The sequence below is a fragment of the Garra rufa genome, chromosome 7 (genome assembly GCF_049309525.1).
Source record: "Garra rufa chromosome 7, GarRuf1.0, whole genome shotgun sequence".
In the NCBI taxonomy this organism is placed as follows: domain Eukaryota; kingdom Metazoa; phylum Chordata; class Actinopteri; order Cypriniformes; family Cyprinidae; genus Garra; species Garra rufa.
In genome coordinates this window covers 15496116-15519515 of record NC_133367.1, presented here as the reverse complement: position 1 = coordinate 15519515, position 23400 = coordinate 15496116, and the positions used below count along the sequence as shown (strand labels likewise).

Here is a 23400-nt window from a genome sequence, read left to right as displayed (position 1 = left end):
ACACGACAAATCAAAGTTTAATTGTGATAAGCCCCTCCCACCTCCAGGTAACTAAATATTAAAAGTTGCAGTCATGTGCACTAAAGTGACACATTCCTTTCTGCTCTAATCCTTTACAATTGTTCCAAGCCCGATTAACCATACAGGCAACTGGGCAATTGCCCAGGGACCTAGACATCTAAAGGCCCAGGGCAGCAAGGGCACGAGCAAAATACTGTATCTGTAATCTCCCCGCTTTATATATAATAAACTGTCCACCTGCTTTTGCGGCGCTGCACAGAGATATGCTGCCCTGGCTATGACTTTGAGCGTGAGTACTAGGAGTTCAGAGCGGTTGAGAGTCAGTCTCATGCGGACTGACCAATGAAGAGAGGGCCTCAAGTTAAGACCCTCTCCTCATTGGTCAGTCCGCATGAGGTGGGTCAAAGATTACGCCGAGCGAGTTATGTAACGTCAGGCGTTGCTACAACAGAAAAAAAAATCTGTAACAATGGAGAAGCTAAGTGGGAGTGCGAAGCGAAAATTAAAATTTTCAACGTTTCTGATGTCCTTTTCCTTTTTAAGTATATAGTAGTCAACATTCGAAGTGGATCAAAAAAGTTAATCAAAAGTTGTCCTAAGATAAGAACGGGTATTCTTTTTGGTTTTAGGACTAATTTGATGAAAGGTTTTGATCACTTCGAATGTTGACTACTGTATACCTAAAATAGGTAATTTCTAAACTCCTGTTAAAGCCCCCCTGAAATCAAAATTAAAGTTTTTTGGCTTTTAGTATGAATTATATTAGCCTTAAGGTTATCTATAAGCTAGTGTGCTGCAAAACAAAGACCAAAATTCGCATTTACAAGATATGGACATTCACTTAAAGTCTCGTCACTTGCCAATATGAATCAAGGATTTTGATGATATCACTGTGCACTTCAGTTTCTCATCAAATGTTCTGTCCAATCAATGCTCTCTAGAGTCCGTAGTGTTCCGCCGCCTACACAGAGACGCGGAGGAGATCATAAGCGCTCATATGTAAGGTTGGCATGTATTAAACTACACAGCCTCAGCATGATAATGATCACTATTTCGTTTTAGCAAGTTTCATATTGAATTTGTGGGGTAATTTATTAGTCTGTGGCTGTCATAAGCTTACAAATGCGGCTTTACCGAGCTCAACGGCTCTGGCCCGAGCAGATATAAATGGAACGCTATTGGCCATTCAAAATTAGTGGGCGGGGCTGGGCGATATGTTTTTGTTTCAGTTAAAGTATGTCACCACATATAACGCTGCCTGTTTCAAGGCGCTTCAGTGGACCTTTAATGTTGCCGACAGTTCTGTTAAGTCAGCTTCCGTCAACGACGAGGATTACTCAGCTAGCCAGGGATGCGTTTCCCAAAAGCATCCTTAGCCAACTATGGTCGCAAGTTCCGTCGTTACCAACATAGTTCAACGATTCGGTTTTCGCGAAACCATAATTCAAACGAACATTCGCAAACAGCATTGCAAACTTGCATAGTACAGCTCTCGACCTGTGGTTAGAAGCATAGTTTCTCGTTAGTAAGACATGAGCTCAATAAATTATGCTTTTGGGCACAATAACCAAGCTAACATGCAGTACAATCTACATCTCCCATTGAATATAAATATAAATGCATTTTTATCTATGTATTTTTGTGCATCCTCTATGAGCGTTGTTTATGAATAGTGCGCATGTGCACAAATGTCTGAGGGAATCCCGGAGTATGACGTAAGAGAGAACACACGTCAAACATCAAATAAAGCGAAATGACAGGAAACAAAAAAAATTAAAATGAATAGTAAATTAGTCATTAGGTGATGTGTTCAATATAGCTGCATTTTGAGATCTCTAATCAGTTAAATAGCAGAAGTTATTACTCGGTGACGTCTTTAACAACGGTCCTAAGTTGTTGAACTAATGTGGTTCAAACGACGGAGATGCGACCTTGTTCGGGAAACAGTCGTGACTAGCTAGTTCGTTTCCACGACAATGCATCATACTATGGAGGTAAATCAGCGAGTAACGACGTTGTACGGGAAACGCACCCCAGGACTTTTTTACACCACCTGCGGCAGCTTACATTTACAGCCCGGAGAGCGAAGAGCCAGCACCAACTTAAGCAACAACCTTGATCGTCTGATCGTTAAAATTAAAATATTAAAATTAAAATATTGTGTTTTGCCAGGTTTTGTAGTATTTATTTCTATCTTGTCTTCTAGAGAGAAATTGTGTCACAGACACGGCTCTGCACTTTCTATTTTAGCTATTGCACATAAACTTGTTAGTGGCCTTGATTTTGAAGATGTTATACACCAGTTTGCACAGTTAAAGTCCATAAAAAAAAGCCATTGTAAGATGTGTTTGCCAAATGAAGGCATTTCAAATTCAAACATGCACTTCCTCATTATTTAGGACTAAAGTTGTGTGTTTTGCCAGATTATATAGCATTTATTTTATCTTGTCTTCTTCAGAGAACTTGTTTTGTGTATTTAGTATTGTGTAGTGTTATGTAGCACTAAAATATTTAACTGGTTAATTGTGCTATAACATGTTGTTGTTCTATTTTAAAACAAGTTAAATGAGCTTATAGGATCAAAAAGTTAATGATCAAATAGTGATACTGCATTTTATTTAAAAATTTTTCCTTGAGGTGCCAGCTTTATGAAAATTGTTGTGGAGGGATAGCTCTATCAATTCCATACATTTCTATTGGGAATAAGTGTTGTTAAATAAACAATGGTTTTAAAGTGGTTGCTTATCTATTCATTTTTTGTGAAAATGGATACTTCCCTCCCTCTCAATGTAGTGGGTCAATGAGTGAATGTCTTTGATAGGGGACATAGCAGTGCATTTGTAGTTCTATGAGCATTTAAATATTTGTAAATCAAAATATGATGAAAGTTAGGATTTGAAGTATTGAGTATATTTACTGTATTTTATATTAATATATTCGATATATGACCATTTTATGGTGATGATGGGGCCCTTGAATATTGTTGCCCAGGGTACAACAAAGTGTTAATCTGGCCCTACAATTGTTTGTAATATAATGATTCCATATCAGGTAATTAGATTAATTAGGTCTATAACGATTAACAGCGTTGGCTGACGTCGTTTTGACGTTTGCTCTTTTATTTGCCAAATGACGCACATGTGCACTTGGGAGGAGTGAGCAATGCTGCGCGCGAAATGTGTCGTGGTCTGTCGTCGTCGGTCTAGGAAGATAGATTGTAGATCATATTAACTTTTGTAAATGTTACTTTTGATGCTACTTGAGTCTGTAAAATGTTTTCTGGGAGCTGTTAATCAAACCCAACCAACGTTTTTTCGTGGTATAGTGTTACTTTCACTTTCGTCTTCTTCTGTGAGTTTGAATGGTAGAATAGCTGAACGAGAAGCCCCTGTCTGCAGCCTGCAGATCGAGGCGGGGCTGAATCTGGGGCGGGGCTGCATCTCATGTGTCGCATGAGATAACGTAACTCCCACAACTCATCTCATTGGTGTCAAAGTAATGACGTTGAAAACATTATGGAGTTAAGGCAAATTAAATAGCAGATAAAATAGCAAAGGAACTTACTAAAATAATCAAATTGATTTTACAGTTAGTATTAGTAGAACAGAAATTAAGAGTATTATGAAAAATAAATTAAAGAAACAATGGCAACAACAATGGGAAGAAAATAGGAAAGGACGATGGTTTCATAAGATTCAAAGGAGAGTAGGAGAAGGTGTACGGGGAAGAATAGGCGAGAAGAGACAATAATAGCAAGGCTTCGGTTTGGACACACGGGATTAAATGGAACATACTGAAAATAGGTAAACATGGCACAGGGAAATGTGAATATTGCGGGCATGAAGAAACAGTGGAACACGTCATATTAGAGTGCAGGAAATATGAAACTGAAAGAAGACAATTAATAGCGAAATTAGAAAAAATTAAAATATGTTTCAATTCAATACTTCGGGAAGGGTCAACAGATTGTTATAGGGTGTTATTTCAATTTCTTAGAGAGGGAGAATCAGAAATAACTTTATTATCTTAAATAACAGTGAAATTCATTCATGTGTCATAAATGTTTGTATTTATAAGCAACTCTGATGTTTAACAACCCTTTTCTATTTATTAATTTAATAACGGAAGGATAGTGGATACTCTTGCTAAAAATTTTCCACATTTATGCATTTATGCTTATTAACAATTAAGACAAGAATCAAAAAATCTGTAAATAAACACCACTAGTTAAAATTTATTTATAGTCACGGATTGCCAGAAATGAGATAACTAAACAGCGGAAAGATGTCTTGCTTGTGAATGTACGTAACCTTGGACCACAAACCAGTCATAAGCGTAAGTTTTTAAAAAACTAAATTGAGATTTGTACACATCTGAAGGCTGAATAAATAAGCAAAGGATTCAGTGTTGAAGGATTACAAATTTAAGAATCTGTTTATCCTATGTTCTGACATAGCATCACATGAAAATCTAAAGTGAAGTACATTGAATTTAGTTTCTAATGGGTACAGATGATGACATTCTAAGAAGATCAAATCAGGCAACCCAGGTGTCTGAGACATTAACCTTTTTGTTCTCAAGGTACAGCTATTCCTTTGTCTCTATGATAATGTGAAGGTATGGGCAATACTGTAGCACATGTGCCCTTGAATGTGAAGGACTGTTGGATTGAATTAGCACATATGCCTTTGTCTCTATGATAATGTGAAGGTATGGGCAACATTAGCCGTGTTTCCACTGTCGGGCCAAAAGCGGGCGTGCTAGTGCGTTTCCACTGTCACTTCCGGGGCCTGATCGTGCCTCGTCGGTGCTTCCTCGGGGCCAATGGCCCAGGTTTTTCAGCCTGACGAAAACCTTGGGCCAAAGCAGGCCAGCTGGGGCTTGAGGCGTGGTCAAAGTGAAAGGCGGAGTTCATGCAAAGGTTCGATAAGCGTGCAGTCAGGTAAAAGTGTGTCTGCGGTAAGATGAGCATTTCGCTGTATTACGTCGTGCAAAGAACTCAAAAACTTTAAATGGAGAATCGTCAGTACTGTGACAATGTACAACGCCAGTTTAACGGCGTCTGCAGAAACGAAGACGTGATAAAATACATCGTTGCTGAACTCGCAAAGCTAAATATCCAGTTAAGTTCGAGACAAGTTGAAGAAATTACGTGCGCAGTACAAAGCCATAAAAACGCACAATGGACAAAGCGGTGCCCATGCAGAAAAGACACATTAGGCAGATATTGATATGGAAATCTATGCCGTTTTGATGGGCACATTACTTAAATGGTTATCTGATGGAGCACCTTTTTTGTCATGTGTAAATCAGGTCCTATATTAATAGTTGCACCATTAACTGTTGTTACAGACAACTATGTAATGAAAACATTATTTAAACGCATGTCTGATTTAAATCTGGACAAATGCAAGTAAGATCCTATAAAAATGAGATCTGATGTATAAGTTGATTTACATCGTCCAAAGAAACCCCCAAAAAACACACCTTGATAACATGTTAAGATACACTGTATCTGTACCTAAATAAAGGCATAAAAGATTATACTAGAAGTACAACTGTGTCGTTATTTTTTGCAGTAGTGTGTAGATAGTATGCAGCATTTTGTTTTATGTGATACAAGGTTAGACGAAAGATTTGTGTGTAGGTCATAAAAACAAAGCTTCTTTACACGTGATTTATTAATGTAATATATTACAAATATTGCCGCTGCATTAACTGTTGCAGTGCATTTCTTGCATCAGAACAGACATCGCCAACATTACAAGGTGTTTTTGCATTCGCTGTATCAGGTTTCCACGTCTCTGTATTACTCTTTTTTTCGCCTTGCAGCTAACATAAGCTTCCATCTTCGCAACTGGGTTTCGCAGCCTCATCTTCCACAGTATACTTCCACCGAAAGAAGCAAACAAGCAGCCGCTTCGGCTCTCTCCATTTTGTTCATTCGATAATCACAGTATGGTGGCCTACCTGACTTACTTTCAATCTCCGCGCTGAAAAAGGGGAGGGGTTTCGTGACGTTTGATCCAATGAGGTGTGTAAAGGGCGGGCTTTAGGTTTGCACAGCGAGGCTACTGGCCCTATAGTGGAAACGCAGCTTACTTTTGGCCTTAGTGCTTGCGACTCGAGGCCATTGGCCCCGCCCGGCACGCTCTTAGCACTGGCTCGCACTGGCCCGACAGTGGAAAAGCAGCTATTGTCAGACTGATTGGATTAGCACCTATGCCTTTGAATGACACTGTTATGATAATGAGATGAGGGCTGAGACTCCGGTAACGGGCTGATTCCTGTACTGCATTTGCATGCTTAGTTTAGATTGACTCCACCTCTATGTATCCCTCCCCCTTGGAAAGGTATATAAACTGTAATGTATATGCCTTAGTTAGACAAATTTTGATGACTGCAGCAACGAACAGCTAGGATCTCAATAAAGAGAATCTTCTGCTTCAAAGATATCCAAACGTCTCCTGGTCTCTGAGAAAAGTTCACAACAGTTTTGGTGCCGTGACCCGGATAGAGCTTCTTACCAGAAATCGTTCCAGAACTTTTTTTTCAGCTCAACAACGATTTTGTGAGTATAACTCTATCCAGTATAACTCTATCCAAAAAAATTCTTTTTAGAGATGAAAATTATCCTCTGTTCAGGCAGGGAAGATTAACATTACGTGTTAATATTTTGTTATCCTCTGTTTCAGGCAGGGAAGTTTAGCATTAAGTGCTAGTAGTTTGTGTTGTCCTCTGTTAATTCAGGGAAGGTTAACTATAGCTATTACAGTTTTGTTAACAAAGTTATCCTCTAAAAATGTTCTTTTTAGAGATGAAAATTATCCTCCGTTCAGGCAGGGAAGTTTAACATTAAGTGTTAAAATTGGTTACCCTCTGTTTCGGCAGAGAAGTTTAAACGTAAACAGACTAAATAGCTTCCGCTTTGCCAAGGTAGGTTAAAACTAGCTTTGTGCTAACAAACTTATCCTCTGCTTTGCCAGGGAGGTTTTTTAGAAGTGTCCTGTTGTGTAAGAAAGACATTATAAAATGTTGAGAAGGAATACTAGGCTGATTCCAACAACAGAGAAAGGTGGACTAGCTACCCCTTTATGGACAGACGATGAGTTTAAATCATTGTTAGGAGAGCATATGGACTCAGTAGTGACTGAGTCAGTAAAATTTGATTTGACAAAGAAATTTGGTATTGATCCAGAGAAAGTTTGGTCAATTGAAGAATGCAAAAAGGTACTTGGTGCATGTATAAGAAAGATAAACCTAAAAGGCATTATCTGCTGCCACGGAGAATTTACTTTATCCTTAGCACAAGAACAAGCTCAGTGTATCGCTAAGTTAAAAGAACAAAACCAACAGCTACAAACTAGATTGTCCTGTTTCACTAAAAAGGTGGGCCATAACCGGGCCTCAACCAAAAGTGATTCAAAAGACCAACAGTCAGATGAAAGCTATCCTTACTTACAGTCTTCATGTAGACAAGAGGACAGTGGCAATACTGTAACAATGGAGAAAGATGCAGGGAATTCAGTGAAGGTATGTGGATCTAGGAGAAGATCTCAGGGAACTGAGGGAATTGAAAGTGTTTCTCCAAAGTCTTCTGTTGTCCCGGTACAAGCTATTGCAAGAATGCTTGGACCTAAAGATATAGAGAGATTGTCCCAGAGCTTACCTTCAGCACGCACAAGTTTTTCTGAATTCAGAAGAGCACTGATTAGTAAAATGCGTCTCTATGACATGTCGTTAGCAGAAGTCACACAGCTGATGTCACAAATTCTAACTGAATCTGAATTCAACAGTTTTGAGTCTGCTGTTACTTCTGAACTACAACATGTCAGTAAAGGTGATTTGAGAGAAGGTTTTTTGAAAATTCTAAAGAATATCATAGGACCCAAAACAGACTGGTCCAGAATCACTAACTGTGTGCAAAAGAAGGATGAAACTGTAAGTGAGTACACTGAAAGGTTTTGTCAGTCAGCTGCAGCATACAGTGGAATAGCTGACACTCCAGAGAAGGTGCTAGATGATAAAGGACCACTAGGTCGAACATGGTTTGATGGACTTTTAACAGAATATAGAAATGCACTGCCTTTCTTAGACCTCACTTGGTCAAAGAGAACCCTGCAAAGCAACTTGGACAGGCTAGCTTCTTGGGAAAGAAACTCTGATGTTAAAGCCAGAGTAAAGATTGCAGCAGCATCCTTTAAGTTGAAAACAGAGAACCGACAGGAACGTAAACGTCCTAAGAGAGACGGTAGTCGTCATTATTGCGGTAAACCTGGACACTTGATGAAAGAATGCAGTAAAAACAAAAATACGTAAAATAAATGAACAATGTAAATCAGCTTTTAAACAGTCTGCTAGCAATGCTAAAACAGAACCTCCCCACTACACCGAATTCGTTGGGCAGTTTGCTGAGGTGCTAATTATTAAGGCTGTGAATTCTTAATTACCCCAGTAATCTACAACAAAGATGAAAGACTCTTTGTTAACAGAACAAAGGGAGGTTGAATATCACTCCCCCCAAACTTGGGGACACTGGGTTAAGTACACTCACAGCCATACCAGAATATTCTATTCAGTCACCCATCCTCTGTTATGATGTCTACCAGGACTGATGTTTAATTAGAGGACAGAAATGTAGTGATTGCATTGTTTTGGAAATACATGTATTTTTGTTCTGCATTAGGAACTCATGTCTCACACTATACAGTGTGCACAACACTTAAAGGGACAGACTAGGACACGCAAACCAGTGAGGAGCCCAGGAAAGAACCGAAGTGCATCAGGCCTCGGGGGTCAATCCTGTGGTGAAGATTTCCTCATAGGTTTTTCCCCTTTAGTACTTTTAATCCCCACCTCACTGGTCTATTAGGTGTCAAATTAAGATTAGGTTAAGAAGAAAAAACACTATACGATCACTAGAATTTTAAATGTAATAAATAAAACCACTATACGATTAACAGAAGAAAAACATCTATGCATGAATACTGCTGGTCTGCTGTTTCTTTGTTTTCTTGTGTTTCAGGTGTGTATGCCAAGTCATCTTCATAAGAGAAACCCTGGTGTGAATCATCACTTCAGACATCCATGAACAAACTTCATGAGGACAAAGACTCATCTGAGTGAATCTACGTGAGAAACGGACTACAGAAAACAGACAGCTTCACAGCTATTCAGGCGCCATAGACTTCAAGACTTCCACTCTTACGCTACATAATTTTCTGTGACATCATGTAGTTTGTGCGATGTGTTACCATCCCTTGTCGTATGTGTCAACAGTTATGGTTCTGAAAAGAACTATTACACCTAAGTAAATCTAGGACAAGACACAGAACAAGTTATATGTGCCTGTAACTTCAAGTTACATGACTGCTAGATTGAGCTTATGTTAACCAACATAGGCTATAGAATGGACTTATGAAGGTTTAAATTTGGATTATGTGAGAGTTATTAGAACTCTCAAAGGGGGGACCGAAAGATTACAAATTTAAGAATCTGTTTATCCTATGTTCTGACATAGCATCACATGAAAATCTAAAGTGAAGTACATTGAATTTAGTTTCTAAAGGTACAGATGATGACATTCTAAGAAGATCAAATCAGGCAACCCAGGTGTCTGAGACATTAACCTTTTTGTTCTCAAGGTACAGCTATTCCTTTGTCTCTATGATAATGTGAAGGTATGGGCAATACTGTAGCACATGTGCCCTTGAATGTGAAGGTTTGGGCAATACTGTTCGACTGATTGGATTAGCACCTATGCCTTTGAATGACACTGTTATGATAATGAGATGAGGGCTGAGACTCCGGTAACGGGCTGATTCCTGTACTGCATTTGCATGCTTTGTTTAGATTGACTACACCTCTATGTATCCCTCCCCCTTGGAAAGGTATATAAACAGTAATGTATATGCCTTAGTTAGACAAATTTTGATGACTGCAGCAACGAACAGCTAGGATCTCAATAAAGAGAAACTTCTGCTTCAAAGATATCCAAACGTGTCCTGGTCTCTGAGAAAAGTTCACAACAGCGTTTATATAAAACGTATAATCCATAAGTATAGTTTCCAACTGCATTTTCTGTTTATCGTGGCAGCGACTTCAATCCATTTCAATAACCAATGAGATGAGTTGTGGGAAGGGATGTTGCGTCGATGTCATTTATTTACCTAGAACCAATGAGAAGGCATGTGGGCGGGGCGACACGTGCAGCCCCGACTCAAATTCAGCCCCACCTTGATCTGCAGGCTGCAGACAGGTGCACTTGATCTTACCAGGGGTCCGTTCTTCGTACCTACCTAACTAAGTTAGCTGGATTTGATTGTTGACGATTTTGCGTGATCTTGGATCATTCGGTTCTTCGACGCTCATCCGGGACTTGCTGTCATAGCAACAGATCCGTAAACGTAAACCTGCTCTGGAGCAGGCTTACTTTTATATAAGGATTAGATCGCGGCCACTCAGTTATGTCCGCTTCATTTATACGAAAGCAACAGCGATATTTGCCTAATTAATTTACTATTATATTACAAGTCAAAGATGACCGCACATATATGTGAAGCAGGGTAATTTATTTTAAAAAAATGCAGTCTGTCGTTTGAAAAGTGCATATGTCACTTAAACATAGTTAGTGTAGTTTGTGTAACACTGTTTTTCCATAAATAAATATTATCAGTGTAACTAAAGATAATGCAGTATTTGATTCTCTTATTGATTTCATACAGATACATTCAGGTCATTTTCTAAAAAAAGGGAAATGTACTATTAATCAATCTATTTCATTTGATTATTTCACATTTAATTTATATTTTAGAGTAGTAATAGTAAATTACTTTGTGGAATCAAGATGAGAGACCACGGCTATAAAAGCGAAGGTGGATTTACCCAGAAGCTTTTGTTTCTTTAGCCCAGTATACTCTATTTTTTGCTGGAGACTTCTCTTATAATGCAAATGGATGTCACCCTATTTCATTAGATAACATTTAATGGTCAATACATGCCATAAAGGAAGTAAAATTAATTACAAGACTGTCCACCTCTGTATCAGGCCTCTCTGCCTGCAACTTGCACTGCAGCCAGAAATAGAAGTACACAAGTAGATACAAATTCAGGCCAAATTATGCATGCAATTACAGGTACTTCCTCCAAACCACAGTCATCTGACAGGGTTGCTTCACTGTCCTGTGCAATGGAAACAAAATGGTGTTACAAAGGGATGTGGTACTGCCCACACACACTTTTTTAAAATTATTTATACCAATAGGCAGTATTGAACTTCAGAGTAAGCAAATTATATATATATATATATATATATATATATATATATATATATATATATATATATAATAATCCCAATTTACTGTGCACACTTCAGTCACACAGTGGGAACAGTTAAAAGTCATGGAGTGTTATGCAAAACTACACACAAAAAAATAAATGTTAAAGTACAAAAAGCATTTCAAATAAGGCAACAACAAAATATTTTACATTGTACAAATATAATTATAAGCTCATTTACCAGTTATGAAGGTGCTGCTGGTCTAAGGAAGAGCTGCCCCCAGGGATGCCCTCAACAATGGGTCTAGTGGCATGCAACCCTAGGGCCAGCTCCTCTGCCGGGGTATGAGGGGGTGCAGGACCACCACCTATCTTTTTTTGCTCTTCCCTTTTCTTGGTTGCTGTTATAAACAAACAAACAGTTTTTTCAGAGTCTCTTTTCAAGAGACTAAAAGCAATATAAGTGATAAAAATTACCATTCTGTAGAATATTCTTATATTCTTATATAATAGCGAGCTCATAGTTAGCGCGATGATTTGATCTTGGATGTGTCATTTGATCTTGGATGTAGTAAGCGAGGTACGAAGAACGACCCCAGCTGTTAACATGGCATTTGTTATTGGCCCTGTCACGGGTATTTTTTTTTTAAATTATATATATATATATATATATATAATATTTGAAAACTGAGTTCAATTTCCCAAAAAACAAAATAATCACACTTCAAAACATTGAATCCTTCTAATAAATTTCAAAATCGACGATTTAATGTTGTAAAATGTACTTTGTCATTCCTGTAATTTACCTTCAAAAGAAACATTTTTGTATAACCAAAGACAGTTGTATTTTGTTAGTGTGATTAATAATATTATAAAAATGGGCAAATACAAAATGTACACATATGTACTACTAATTTTCATATTCAGAAATTTATTCAAACATTTCTCTGAAGCCTTCGAAATCGCTTGATCTCATTGTAACATAATTGTAGAAAGACCTTAGATCAAAGTGTATCCATGTTTCTGTTTGCATAAATCATCTCTTTGATCACATCATTTGGAATTTTGGCTTCCTATTTAACCTAAATTATTTTCATATATTGTGCACAATATAAGTAAGGGTGGGTTGGAAGTAAATAGTGGATTTTAGAGTAATTCAAAAGCAGAAATCTAGTTAGTTTTAAATAAACATGCACACCGATTCCAGAGGTCTAATGAATTTCTGGGACACAGGTTCAAATCCGGCCTGGATCAAGTGGCAGTCTTATCCTTACACTTTTCTGTTTTCTCTCCACTTTCCTGCAAAATGAAGACAGAAAGGCCAAACAAGTTGCTGGTTTATTATATTTTTGAATAAAAATGCCATTAAGGTCAAATCCTCTTCACCGTCATGGTGGTCCGCAGGGATCCTCTCTGTGATGTAATTTCCTATAGTTGTTGTTTTTCATCATATGACAACAGAAAGGCTTCCTGCATGGTAGTAACATTGACTTTGGTTTGCAACAGTGTTCATTATGTCAGTGATTGTGTGAAATAACTGCCAGTGAGATAAGAATGTTTTTTGTATTTATTTATTTGTCTTTATATGTTAGTCACACCAGCATGACTGCTCGTTCAGAACTTCTCCGGGAAATTCTACAGCTTTAAACAGGAGAATGTCTACATCTGTCAGAAGATCAGTTAGTCTGGATAGATGAAAGTGGAAAAACTTCATCCACACCTCTTATGTCAGTCAAAGCATTACTGTCTTATATTCAGAGAATAATGAACTAAACAAAATCCAACTCTAACATGGACAATTATGTATCTGTGCAAAGACAAAACTGACTTAATACAAAATATTCTTTTGTTCTGTTGCTTTCACAGGTTCCTGAGCTCATGGCCAGAATAAAATCGACCTCATTCTAAGCAACCAATTTTGCTCCAGGCTATAAGGAGGAAATGAAAAATGGTGTTGAGTGAAACAAGTTGCAAATTAGTTACTGTATTATCAAATAATAGTATGAAGAGTATGAAGTTTAATAACAATAACAAGAACAAATATTAAATGATTGTAATAAGGTTAGTTGCTGATTTTACATTTTTTAAACATACCCATTTTTTGTCACACTTTATTTTAAGTTGTTAACTAACTATTAACTATGACGTTTGCCTCAATACATTCCTAATCAGCTGCTTATTAATAATTTGTAAGGTTGTTGTTAAATATAAGTATGGGGTAGGATTAAAGAATCTAAAATATGGTCATGCAGAATAAGGAACTAATATGTGCTTTATAAGTATTAATAAACAGCCTATATGCTAGTAATACGCATGCTAGTTAATAGTGAGAATTGGTCCTTAAAAAAAGTGTTACCACATTTTTTTTAGATCGATATTGGTAGGCAAACACTTATTTTTAAGGACCAATTCTCACTATTAAATAGTTGTTTATTAGCATGCATATTACTAGCATACTGGCTGTTTATTAGTACGTACAGAGCACATATTAATGCCTTATTCTGCATGACCATATTTTAGATATTTTAATCCAACCCATACCTACATTTAACAACTGTCTTACTTACTATTGACAAGAGGAAAAATTAGGAGTTTGTTGAGACTAAAATCATAGTTAATAGTGAGAATTGGTCCCTAAGTGGCTATAATGATTGTTTTAAATAGAATAGATTTAAAATATGGTTATCTGTGTTAGTGTGACTAAAACAAAGAGATGTTTACTCACAGCAGTTTACAGTTTGAGTCTCGTAGCACATCAATGAGCTGCTGCTCTGAGTTTCCAATCTTATTGTTTCTCAGATCAAGCTCTTTTAAAAACTGCAGTGCTTTTGTGTTTGTCAAAGACTGAGTTAAAGAAGAAACATCTGTAATGCCACAGTCATGCAAACTAGAAGGAGAAAGATAGAAAGAGAAAAAGACAGAAGAAGAGAGATCATTTTACTTTCACCCAGTGTAAAATGTTTATAATATTTATAGTCACATTTGCCTTTTCTCAGCACACTTTTGTGGGCAATATCAATCATCTCATTGTGAATCCATGTAATGAGGAAATTCATCTGATTGACTTTTAGTTGCAGAGAATTCCGTGAATCAAGTTCAAGTTTGCATCAAGTTCTGAACTTGATAAACATAACTGAAGCATCTTTAGTTGAACAAAAACAGTTCATAGTGAATTATAAATGTAAATTTACAGACAAAACTGACTGAAAAAATGTCAATGGACTACTCTCACATTCTCAAGAAAAAAATTCAAATTCAATATTAAGTTAATTTAGTGTCGTTTAATAAAATTTCTGTTTAAAGCTGCAGTAAATAGTAATTCATCAGTCGAGCTATTGTGTTGGATTTTGCACAAAATATCAGTTTGACGTCATTTGTTTTTGCTTGATTACATCACATCTATTACACTATTACACATTCAGCTATTAAATTACATAACGTTTGGTAATAGTTCTGACAGCCGTTAGCCATAACTTAGCAACAATATTAGCTCAATGGATTGTCTTAACTTCTGCAATGTTATTTATTAAGCTGATGTTTTTAGTAAAGTAACTGTGAAGACTTCAACCTTCTTAACAGAAATTATCTATGGATATTAGTCTTATATTTTGTTACTGTATGTCGGATTTTAGCACAGGCTGAGTATTTTTTTACACCATTTGCTTTGATAAAATGAATGCCTGTAATCACATATATACCGATACTTAACTTAAATCATTATCAGAATCTATACTGAAGTGCTGAGCCAAAACTCCACATAATCATCACAACAGTGGGTCTCATTAACCATCAACCGCATGGATTATTTTGTATTTGTCCACACATAACTGTCCTCCTAATTCACAACACGTGTGTACACACATTAATTAATCCTTAATCTCATTCTAATTTTAGAATTTGAAGTAATCTATTTGAGCAAATGCGTGCCTGAATTTAGTCACTTGCAAAAAACACGCCAAAGCAATCTCTGTATATGGGCCTTTTCCACAACCTTTCCTTTTAGTGTGCCATTCTCAAAAAGACCTGGTCAAACACAATAAATACATTTAATACTGACCCAGCCTATGGACCTCCATACTAGATGGCCAATCCTCTATACCGATGTCATGATTTTCCTCTACATGCCCTTTTCATGTAAACAGGTGCTAATATCTACTCTCTTTCAATCAATTACTTGAGCAATACAGCCGTGTCATCATTAATCTTAAGTGCTTTCATTTATTGTGTTGAATGTGTTTTTTTAGGATGGCATGGATGGGTGTTTACTTGAATTTCTGAAAGCAGCAATGCTCCTGAAAATTGTGTTTTTTATCAGAGAGTAAAAATGAGGATTATGTTGCTAAATTCATAAAATAACCTCCAGATACATTTCATGACCCCTTTTTGGACTTAAAGTAGCATCAGTGTTGTAGACACAATGTAACTGACAGAACAATCTATTGTCATTCATATTATGTGAGTTTTGTCACATTTCAGCATATGCAACTTTCTGCTGACAGACATTCTGAACCATTAGTTCATAAGCTGACAGCTCTTTTGAATCTTTTCTCTTTAGATGAGGAAATGTCAGAAGATGCACAACAACACACGTCTGTAGCACCTTTACTCTTGGACAAAAAATGTTTGTGAATTATAAAGGAAGATTTTAAAAAAATGTCATTTAAATGGATTGTTTTTATACATAAATCACAATTTTCTTTTTGTTATAATTTACCATGACAGAATAAAAATAAATAAAATTGCTTATTAAAATAGATTTGGTGAAAAGTACTGTAAAAGGCATGTAACAATTATCAAGTTGGTCAAATTACACTAGTTTTTAGTCTGTTCTGTCTCTTTTTTTTTTTTTTTTTTTTTTTTTTTTTGCAGCAAGGATTCGTCAGTTGATCTCTCAGTATATGAAACTAATTCTTAACCACAAAGTTAACACTGATTCAAAGTAAAAAATAAAATGATAAACATCATATCCATCAGTCCATTACCTAAAGATTTCATTTAACTTTAAATCCTGTACAGTGCATTGACACTAACCTTATTTTCTCCAGTTTGCATTGTGGGTTCATCAGTAGATCACTGAGGTTTTTTACTCCAGAGTCTCCAAGTTTATTCCCACTCAGGTCCAGTTCTCTCAGATGTGATGGGTTTGATTTCAGAGCTGAAGTCACAGCAGAGCAACCTTCACCTGTCATACCACACCATCTTAACCTACATTGAGAGAAAAAGAGCAGAAAATAAAACAAGAGTTAACTCTTTATTTTGTACAGTCAAATCAACAAAACATATTAACAAAAAGAGGAAGAGACATCATCTTTACTAGAAATGCAGAAATAATATCAGGCTCAATACGGTGCACTCTCACACTTCTCACTAAAAAGCTCTTAAACCGAAACAGACAACATGCAGTGAAAGTACTGTGCATGTGTCAAGACAAAGAAACACCAACAACAGAACAAATAGAGAGCAGAATGGAAATACCAGAGATTAAGGATTTCTATTTCGTAAATGTATATAACCAATCGAATATCAATATCACAATAATATGAGTCAATAATACTAATGTTCTATTAAATCAATATTCAAGTTTGTAAAGCTGGTGTGCACAAGCTGATAAGCGACGCACACTGAGCGGATTGAGTGTGCAGCGGCGCAGATGTGCAAGCTATGTAAGCGCACATCTCATTTTTTTCACAGAAAGTGCTGGAAAGTTTGTAGTTTGGTTGGACATGTCACTAGTAAGGAAAGTAAAACAATGCACTTATCACTACTTGATGGGAAAGAGAAAGAAAGAGAGAGAGAAAGTGAGTGCAAAGGTGTTTATGTCTGTTGTTCAGATTTCATTGGTTAACTATATTAGTTAACATGAACTACAACAGGATCAAATACTTCTACAGGAATAAATCATGTTAATCTCAAAATTAACTAATACATTTTTTAAATTGAAAGTGGTATCTCATAATATTAAAGTATTGTAAACTAACATTAACAAATATTAATAAGTGCTGTGAAAATATGCATTGCTTACTGTTAGTACCAAAAAGTTTTTGTTTAAAAACATTGTGCAATTCTTAAATAGGATTCTGCTTAAGTTTTTACTTGAGGCAAGAGACTACGGGTAAGAAATCCATTTTTTTTTTTTTTCTTCATGCACTGGTCAATTTTGAGATTACTTTCAGAAAAGTGGGGGAGAAAAAAAACAACAAAACACATTTAACTTTATCACACTTTATCTATTGGCGTCTGTAGTTTTCAATTACAATAAGTTTTGTTGATTTAACACTTCAATTTGAAGCAATTAATTGGGGAAAGAATAATCCGTTAATAATGCACACCCAGCCATGGCCCAGATCTGCACGTCATCTTACATCGCATGCAGCTGCTGACAAACATGATTCAGGATGTAATGTAACCTATGAGAATTATGTTATGAAAGATGAATGAATCTGTTTCCAAATGAATCAAGTAAGCCAATAATTCAGTGAGCCATTCATAAAGACAGTCACATGCTTTGTTTCAGAATAAATCAGCTTTTTGAAAGAGTCATTTAAAGAATGACTGAATGTTTCACTCATTATTACATAAAAAAAAAAAACACACATACATATATATATATATATATATATATATATATATATATCTTAGGGCAGGGGGTGAGAATAATTTCTCAATCCAAAATGATGCATGATTAATTCAATTCAATTTCTCAAAACACTTTTTTTTATGTACTGAGCCAGAAAGCTCCACTTCAGCAGTGTTTACCGTTCTATAGCCATCAATATTCTGAACACTTTATAATCTGACATGGAAATATCCAAAATCCTCTGTAAAACTTGTTATGCGTCAACCATTAGTCCGTTAGCAGAGAGTTCTTTTGAATCTTTCCTTAGATGGGGAAATGTCAAAAAACACACAACAACACAAGTCTGTAGCATCTTTACACTTGGACAAAAATGTTAGTGAATTATACATCTAGATAAAAATACAGAATCAATGTACAGGTCATTTAAATGGACTATTTTTATATTGTTAATCTGATCAAATTAAGACAAATTTATACATGAATCACAATTTAAAGTTTTGTTAGTGTAATTTACCATGACAGAATAATAAAAAAAAAATCCTTATTAAAATAGATTTAGTGAAAAGTACTGTAAAGGTATGTAACACTAATCAATTCACTCAAATTACACTAGTTTTTAGTTTGTTGTTAAACTTTTTTTTTTTTTTTTTGCAGCAAGGATTTGTCAGATAGATCTGTCAGTATATGAAACTAATTCATAAACACAAAGTTTACACTCAAAGTACTGATTCAAAGTAAAAATAAAAAGAACAGTTCTTCTACTGATACACATCATATCCATCAGTCCATTACCTAAAGATTTAATTTAACTTTAATTGGAGTACAGTGCAATGATACTAACCATAGTTTCTCCAGCTTGCATTGTGGGTTCATCAGTAGATCACTGAGGTTTTTCACTCCAGAGTCTCCTAGTTCATTCTCACTCAGGTCCAGTTCTCTCAGGTGTGATGGGTTTGATTTCAGAGCTGAAGTCACAGCAGAACAACCTTCACCTGTCATACCACACCAGCTTAACCTACATTGAGAGAAAAAGAGCAGAAAATAAAACAAAAGTTAACTCTTTATTTTGTACAGTCAAATCAACAAAACATATTAACAAAAAGAGGAAGAGACATCATCTTTACTAGAAATGCAGTAATAATATCAGGCTCAATACGGTTCTTGTGCACTCTCACACTTCTCACTAAAAAGCTCCTAAACTAAAACAGATAACATGCAGTGAAAGTACTGTGCATGTGTCAAGACAAAAAACACCAACAACAGAACAAATAGAGAGCAGAATGGAAATACCAGAGATTAAGGATTTCTATTTAGTAAATGTATATAACCAATCGAATATCAATATCACAATAATATGAGTCAATAATAGTAATAACGTTCTATTAAATCAATATTCAAGTTTGTAAAGCTGGTGTGCGCAAGCTGATAAGTGAAGCACACTGAGCGGATTGAGTGTGCAGCGGCGCAGATGTGCAAGCTATGTAAACGCACATCTCATTTTTCACAGATTGTAGTTTGGTTGGACATGTCACTAGCAAGGAACGTAAAACAACACACCTATCAATACTTGATTGTGAAGAGAAAGAAAGAGTCCAGTTCTTAAACAAGATTCTGCTTGATTTTTAAGGCAATACACTATGAGTAATACTGAAAACTGTTGTTAAATGTGTTTTGTATATTTACACTAGTTTTTAGTCTGTTGGTAAATTTTTCTCTTTTTTGTTATACTTTATCTATTGCCATCTGTGCATTTCAATTACTATAAGTTCTGTTGATTTAACACATTAATTTGAAGCAATTAATTAGGAAAGAATAATGCTTTAATAATGCACACCCTGCCTGGCCCAGATCACATCATCTTACATCGCATGCAGCTCCTGACATGATTCAGGATGTAATGTAACCTATGAGAATTATTTTATGAAAGACGAATGAATCTACATTTACGAATGAATAGAGTAAGCCAATAATTTAGCTAGCCATATATAAAGACAGTCACATGCTTTGTTTCCAAATGAATCAACTGTTTGAAAGAATCATTTAAAAAATGTTTCACTCATTAAGACAGTTACTTTCTGCCACCTACTGGTGGTTTAGTGTCATATTTAGACTGTTATTGCATTAGAAACACGATACTCAATATTTTTAGAAATATACAATTTAGAGCAGCGGGTGACGGTAATTTCTCAGTCCAAAATAATGCATGATTAATTCAATGAAATACTTAGCATATCATGTAATTAACTAAATTATTTTTTTTAAATTGCAATAAATTCTTAACTACAAAACATATCTTTAAAGGCAGTTTTCTCAAAACACATTTTTTTCCTGCACTGAGCTAGAAAACTCAAACATCAGACAGTTCTATTACTGTCAATATTCTGAACACTTTATAATCTGACACTGAGATATAGCCAAAATCTTCTTTAAAACCTAATGCCAACAAAATGAAACAACATTTTGATAATGGCATGCATGCAAATGCTAAGCCAATCAGGGCATATTTCATTAGACAATGCCTCCTCTGCATATTTACATAAAGCATTCATAAAACCTGCATAAAAAAATGCCATTATTAATGATTGAAAAAAAAAATTATAATAAATGAAAAAAAAAAAATACAGGCAAATTCATATACATTTAAAACTAAATCTAGGACAATTCTCAATAAATCTGAATTATTGCATGTCTCATCTAAATTTGTGATGCACAATTTTCTAAAATTTTACCATTTAAATGCTGTGATAGAATGCTTTGACAACTGATTAATTGTTTGTTTATTAAAGTAGTGCTGAATTTAACATTAGTCAATAAAGATTGGGGGCCAAATAGCTGGAACTGTATATCAGGAATTTGTTCTGTTCTGAAACAGGCACTAAATGGTTACATTTTTACTTTATTATTATTATTTTTTTTTTCAAGTAATTTGCTTCACAACCCTCACCACTAAAATTCACCTTATTTTATGCTCACATAAAATATACTTTTGAGCTAAATTTTGTAATATACTTTTAAAAATAAAACATATAGGTGTATACATTTATATTACACATAAAAACAGTGTGAAAGTTATTTTTTTTATCACTAGATAGCACAGCTGTTTTTCATTTATTTAAGTTTTTTAAATTCTGGTAGAAAAAAAAACACATTGCTATCTCTCTATAGTAAGTAAAATATGTACTGACCCATGATCAAAGCTAAGATAATATATATTTTTTTTATAATGGGCTGTTTAATTTTAATACATCACATTACAGTGGCTGAGACTGTGTGTGTGTGTGTGTGCCCCTCTGGCTTAAACAACTGGAAAATAGTATTATCAAGTACAGTAATATTACAATTAAAAGTAACATAACATTTTAAATGATGTGAAATACTCACCTTAGTGTGTTGAGTGTACAGTGTTTGTCCTGCAGTAGAGGAGCGATCTTCTCCAGATTCACTTGTCTTTTTCCTAGTTCATGTCGACTCAGATTCAGCTCTCTCAGGAGTAACGGGTTGTTACCTACAATTTTAGCCACATACTGACAGGCTTGATCTGCAGCTGGACCCAAAAACCTTGCAGAAAAGAAGATAAAGCAAAATTCAACCAAACGTCAACTTCCTTGCAAAACAAAATGACAAGTTCTAGTTACTTTCAGCAATATTACTTTAAACATATAATAAAAACAAATAATAATAATTTGGACTTTTTGACATTCAAATATTTATTTGAATGAAACGGTGTGAAAGTACAAATTTCCTGAGAAGCAGCAGCTCACTAGATCTTAATTTTCAGTGCAAATGAAGTTGGAATTAGAGATGCACCAATTGCAATTTTCTTGGCCGATTCCGATTCTTCAGTAAGTGTGACCTGCCGATTCCGATTTTATTTTTTTAAGAGCTGTAATGTATGCATAGGCCTATACAGAAATATTTTCTTTAATTAAATTTATTTTATAATAAAATACATTTTTAAACATTACAGGATCTTCTTACAACAAGTGCTTTGTGCCTTCGAAAAAGGTATAAAATTAGTTCCTGTAACTAACATAGTATATAATATATATGTATTTTTTTTTATTTTATAATAAAAGAAATGTATAAACATTACAGCATCTTCTCATATTAAAATAACTTTATCAAAATAAAGTGCTCTGAGTCTTGAAAACATTAGAAATAAAATATAAGTAACAAAGAAGGCTTACTTACAAAAATCTACTTTTCTTCAATGAATTTTATATGGAAATTTTTTTAAAACATTAATTACAGGATAATCTCACAAAAATATCTTTAATAACAAAAAGTGCTCTGTGTCTTCAAACAGGTAGAAATAACAATGCTAGTACTAAATGCTATTACTTGAGCATTAATGTCAAATTCTTCTTGATAAAGAGAAGTATTTCTGCCTTGTCACCAGTTAATCCAGAAGTACTACACATCTGAACATTCATTCACATATTTAAGCACATGTTTAATTCAAATTAAATTCACGCCGCGCACGTTTTAATTACCTTCAAATGGAACATATAACTTATGCTGGCTTCGAACTATTAGTGTGTGAAGACGTTGTATGAGGAGGCGCAGCGCAAATATTTGAATGAATGAAAGTGTAGTAAACCTCAACGGACTTTCCCTGCTCAGTGAGTATGGAGCTATGAACACTGTGCAGGGGCCATGTCAATCGGAACACAGTTTATTCACGGTGCTTACTTCTAACGAGCAGGTTATCTGAATCAGGTGTGTTAAGAGAGACATGCAAAATACGCAAAGCGGGGCGCGATCTACCACATGTCCAGCCAATCTAAACAAGAGCATGGTTCGTGGTTGTTCCCTCACGTTGTATTTTGGCCTTATAAGGTTACAAACTGCGATCTTTTTATTAATTTTTTGTACAAACTGCGATCTTTGTGTCATCTCCACTCACACCAACAACATTTTTACACATGACTGTGAGTGCGCGCACGTGGCTGTGACATAATTGCATGCGCCGCTGGGAATAAAGGAGAAATTGACCGGCAGCTCACCAATCCGGGCCGATCATGCCAAAAATCGGTGCATCTCTAGTTGGAATTCTTATCTTTCTGGGCACAAACCATTTGTGAAGACATGGGTACTTATAGACCTGCTGCAGATTAATAAAGTGTTGTGAATCTAGGCATAATGGACAATAAACACCACACTACTGACAATCATCACATCTAGTAACTCATAATGTATATTTAACCTGTACTGTAACTAAACTGTGCTGACATTCGTCATCAAGACCACAGCAATCCCAGATGCAACTGAAATGATATTTTGCATGAAAATTATTTCATCATGACTCACCTCAGTGTCTTCAGTTGACATTTTGGATCCTGTAATAAATCACTGAGCTCCTTCACCCCTGATTGTCCAGGATCATTTCCTATGAGATCCAGCTCTATCAGGTGTGAAGGGTTTGATCTCAGAGCTGAAGCCAGAGCTTTATAACCTTCTTCTGTAATACTGCAGTTTGAAAGTCTACAAAAAAAAATAAAAAATAAATAATAACTTAATAAATA

At 35.5% G+C, this 23400-nt stretch overlaps 1 protein-coding gene across 1 annotated transcript in view; it reads right to left on the bottom strand.

The window, feature by feature from the left end:
* The window catches only part of LOC141338728 (uncharacterized), a 148610-nt gene that overhangs the window by 104496 nt on the left and 20714 nt on the right, over nucleotides 1-23400 (bottom strand). Inside the window, exons 10-11 of the mRNA XM_073844342.1 lie at nucleotides 23186-23359; nucleotides 21257-21433 (exon numbers count right to left, since the gene is read on the bottom strand). Coding sequence (XP_073700443.1) covers nucleotides 21257-21433; nucleotides 23186-23359 — 351 coding nt within the window. The remainder of the gene's footprint in view (nucleotides 1-21256; nucleotides 21434-23185; nucleotides 23360-23400) is intronic.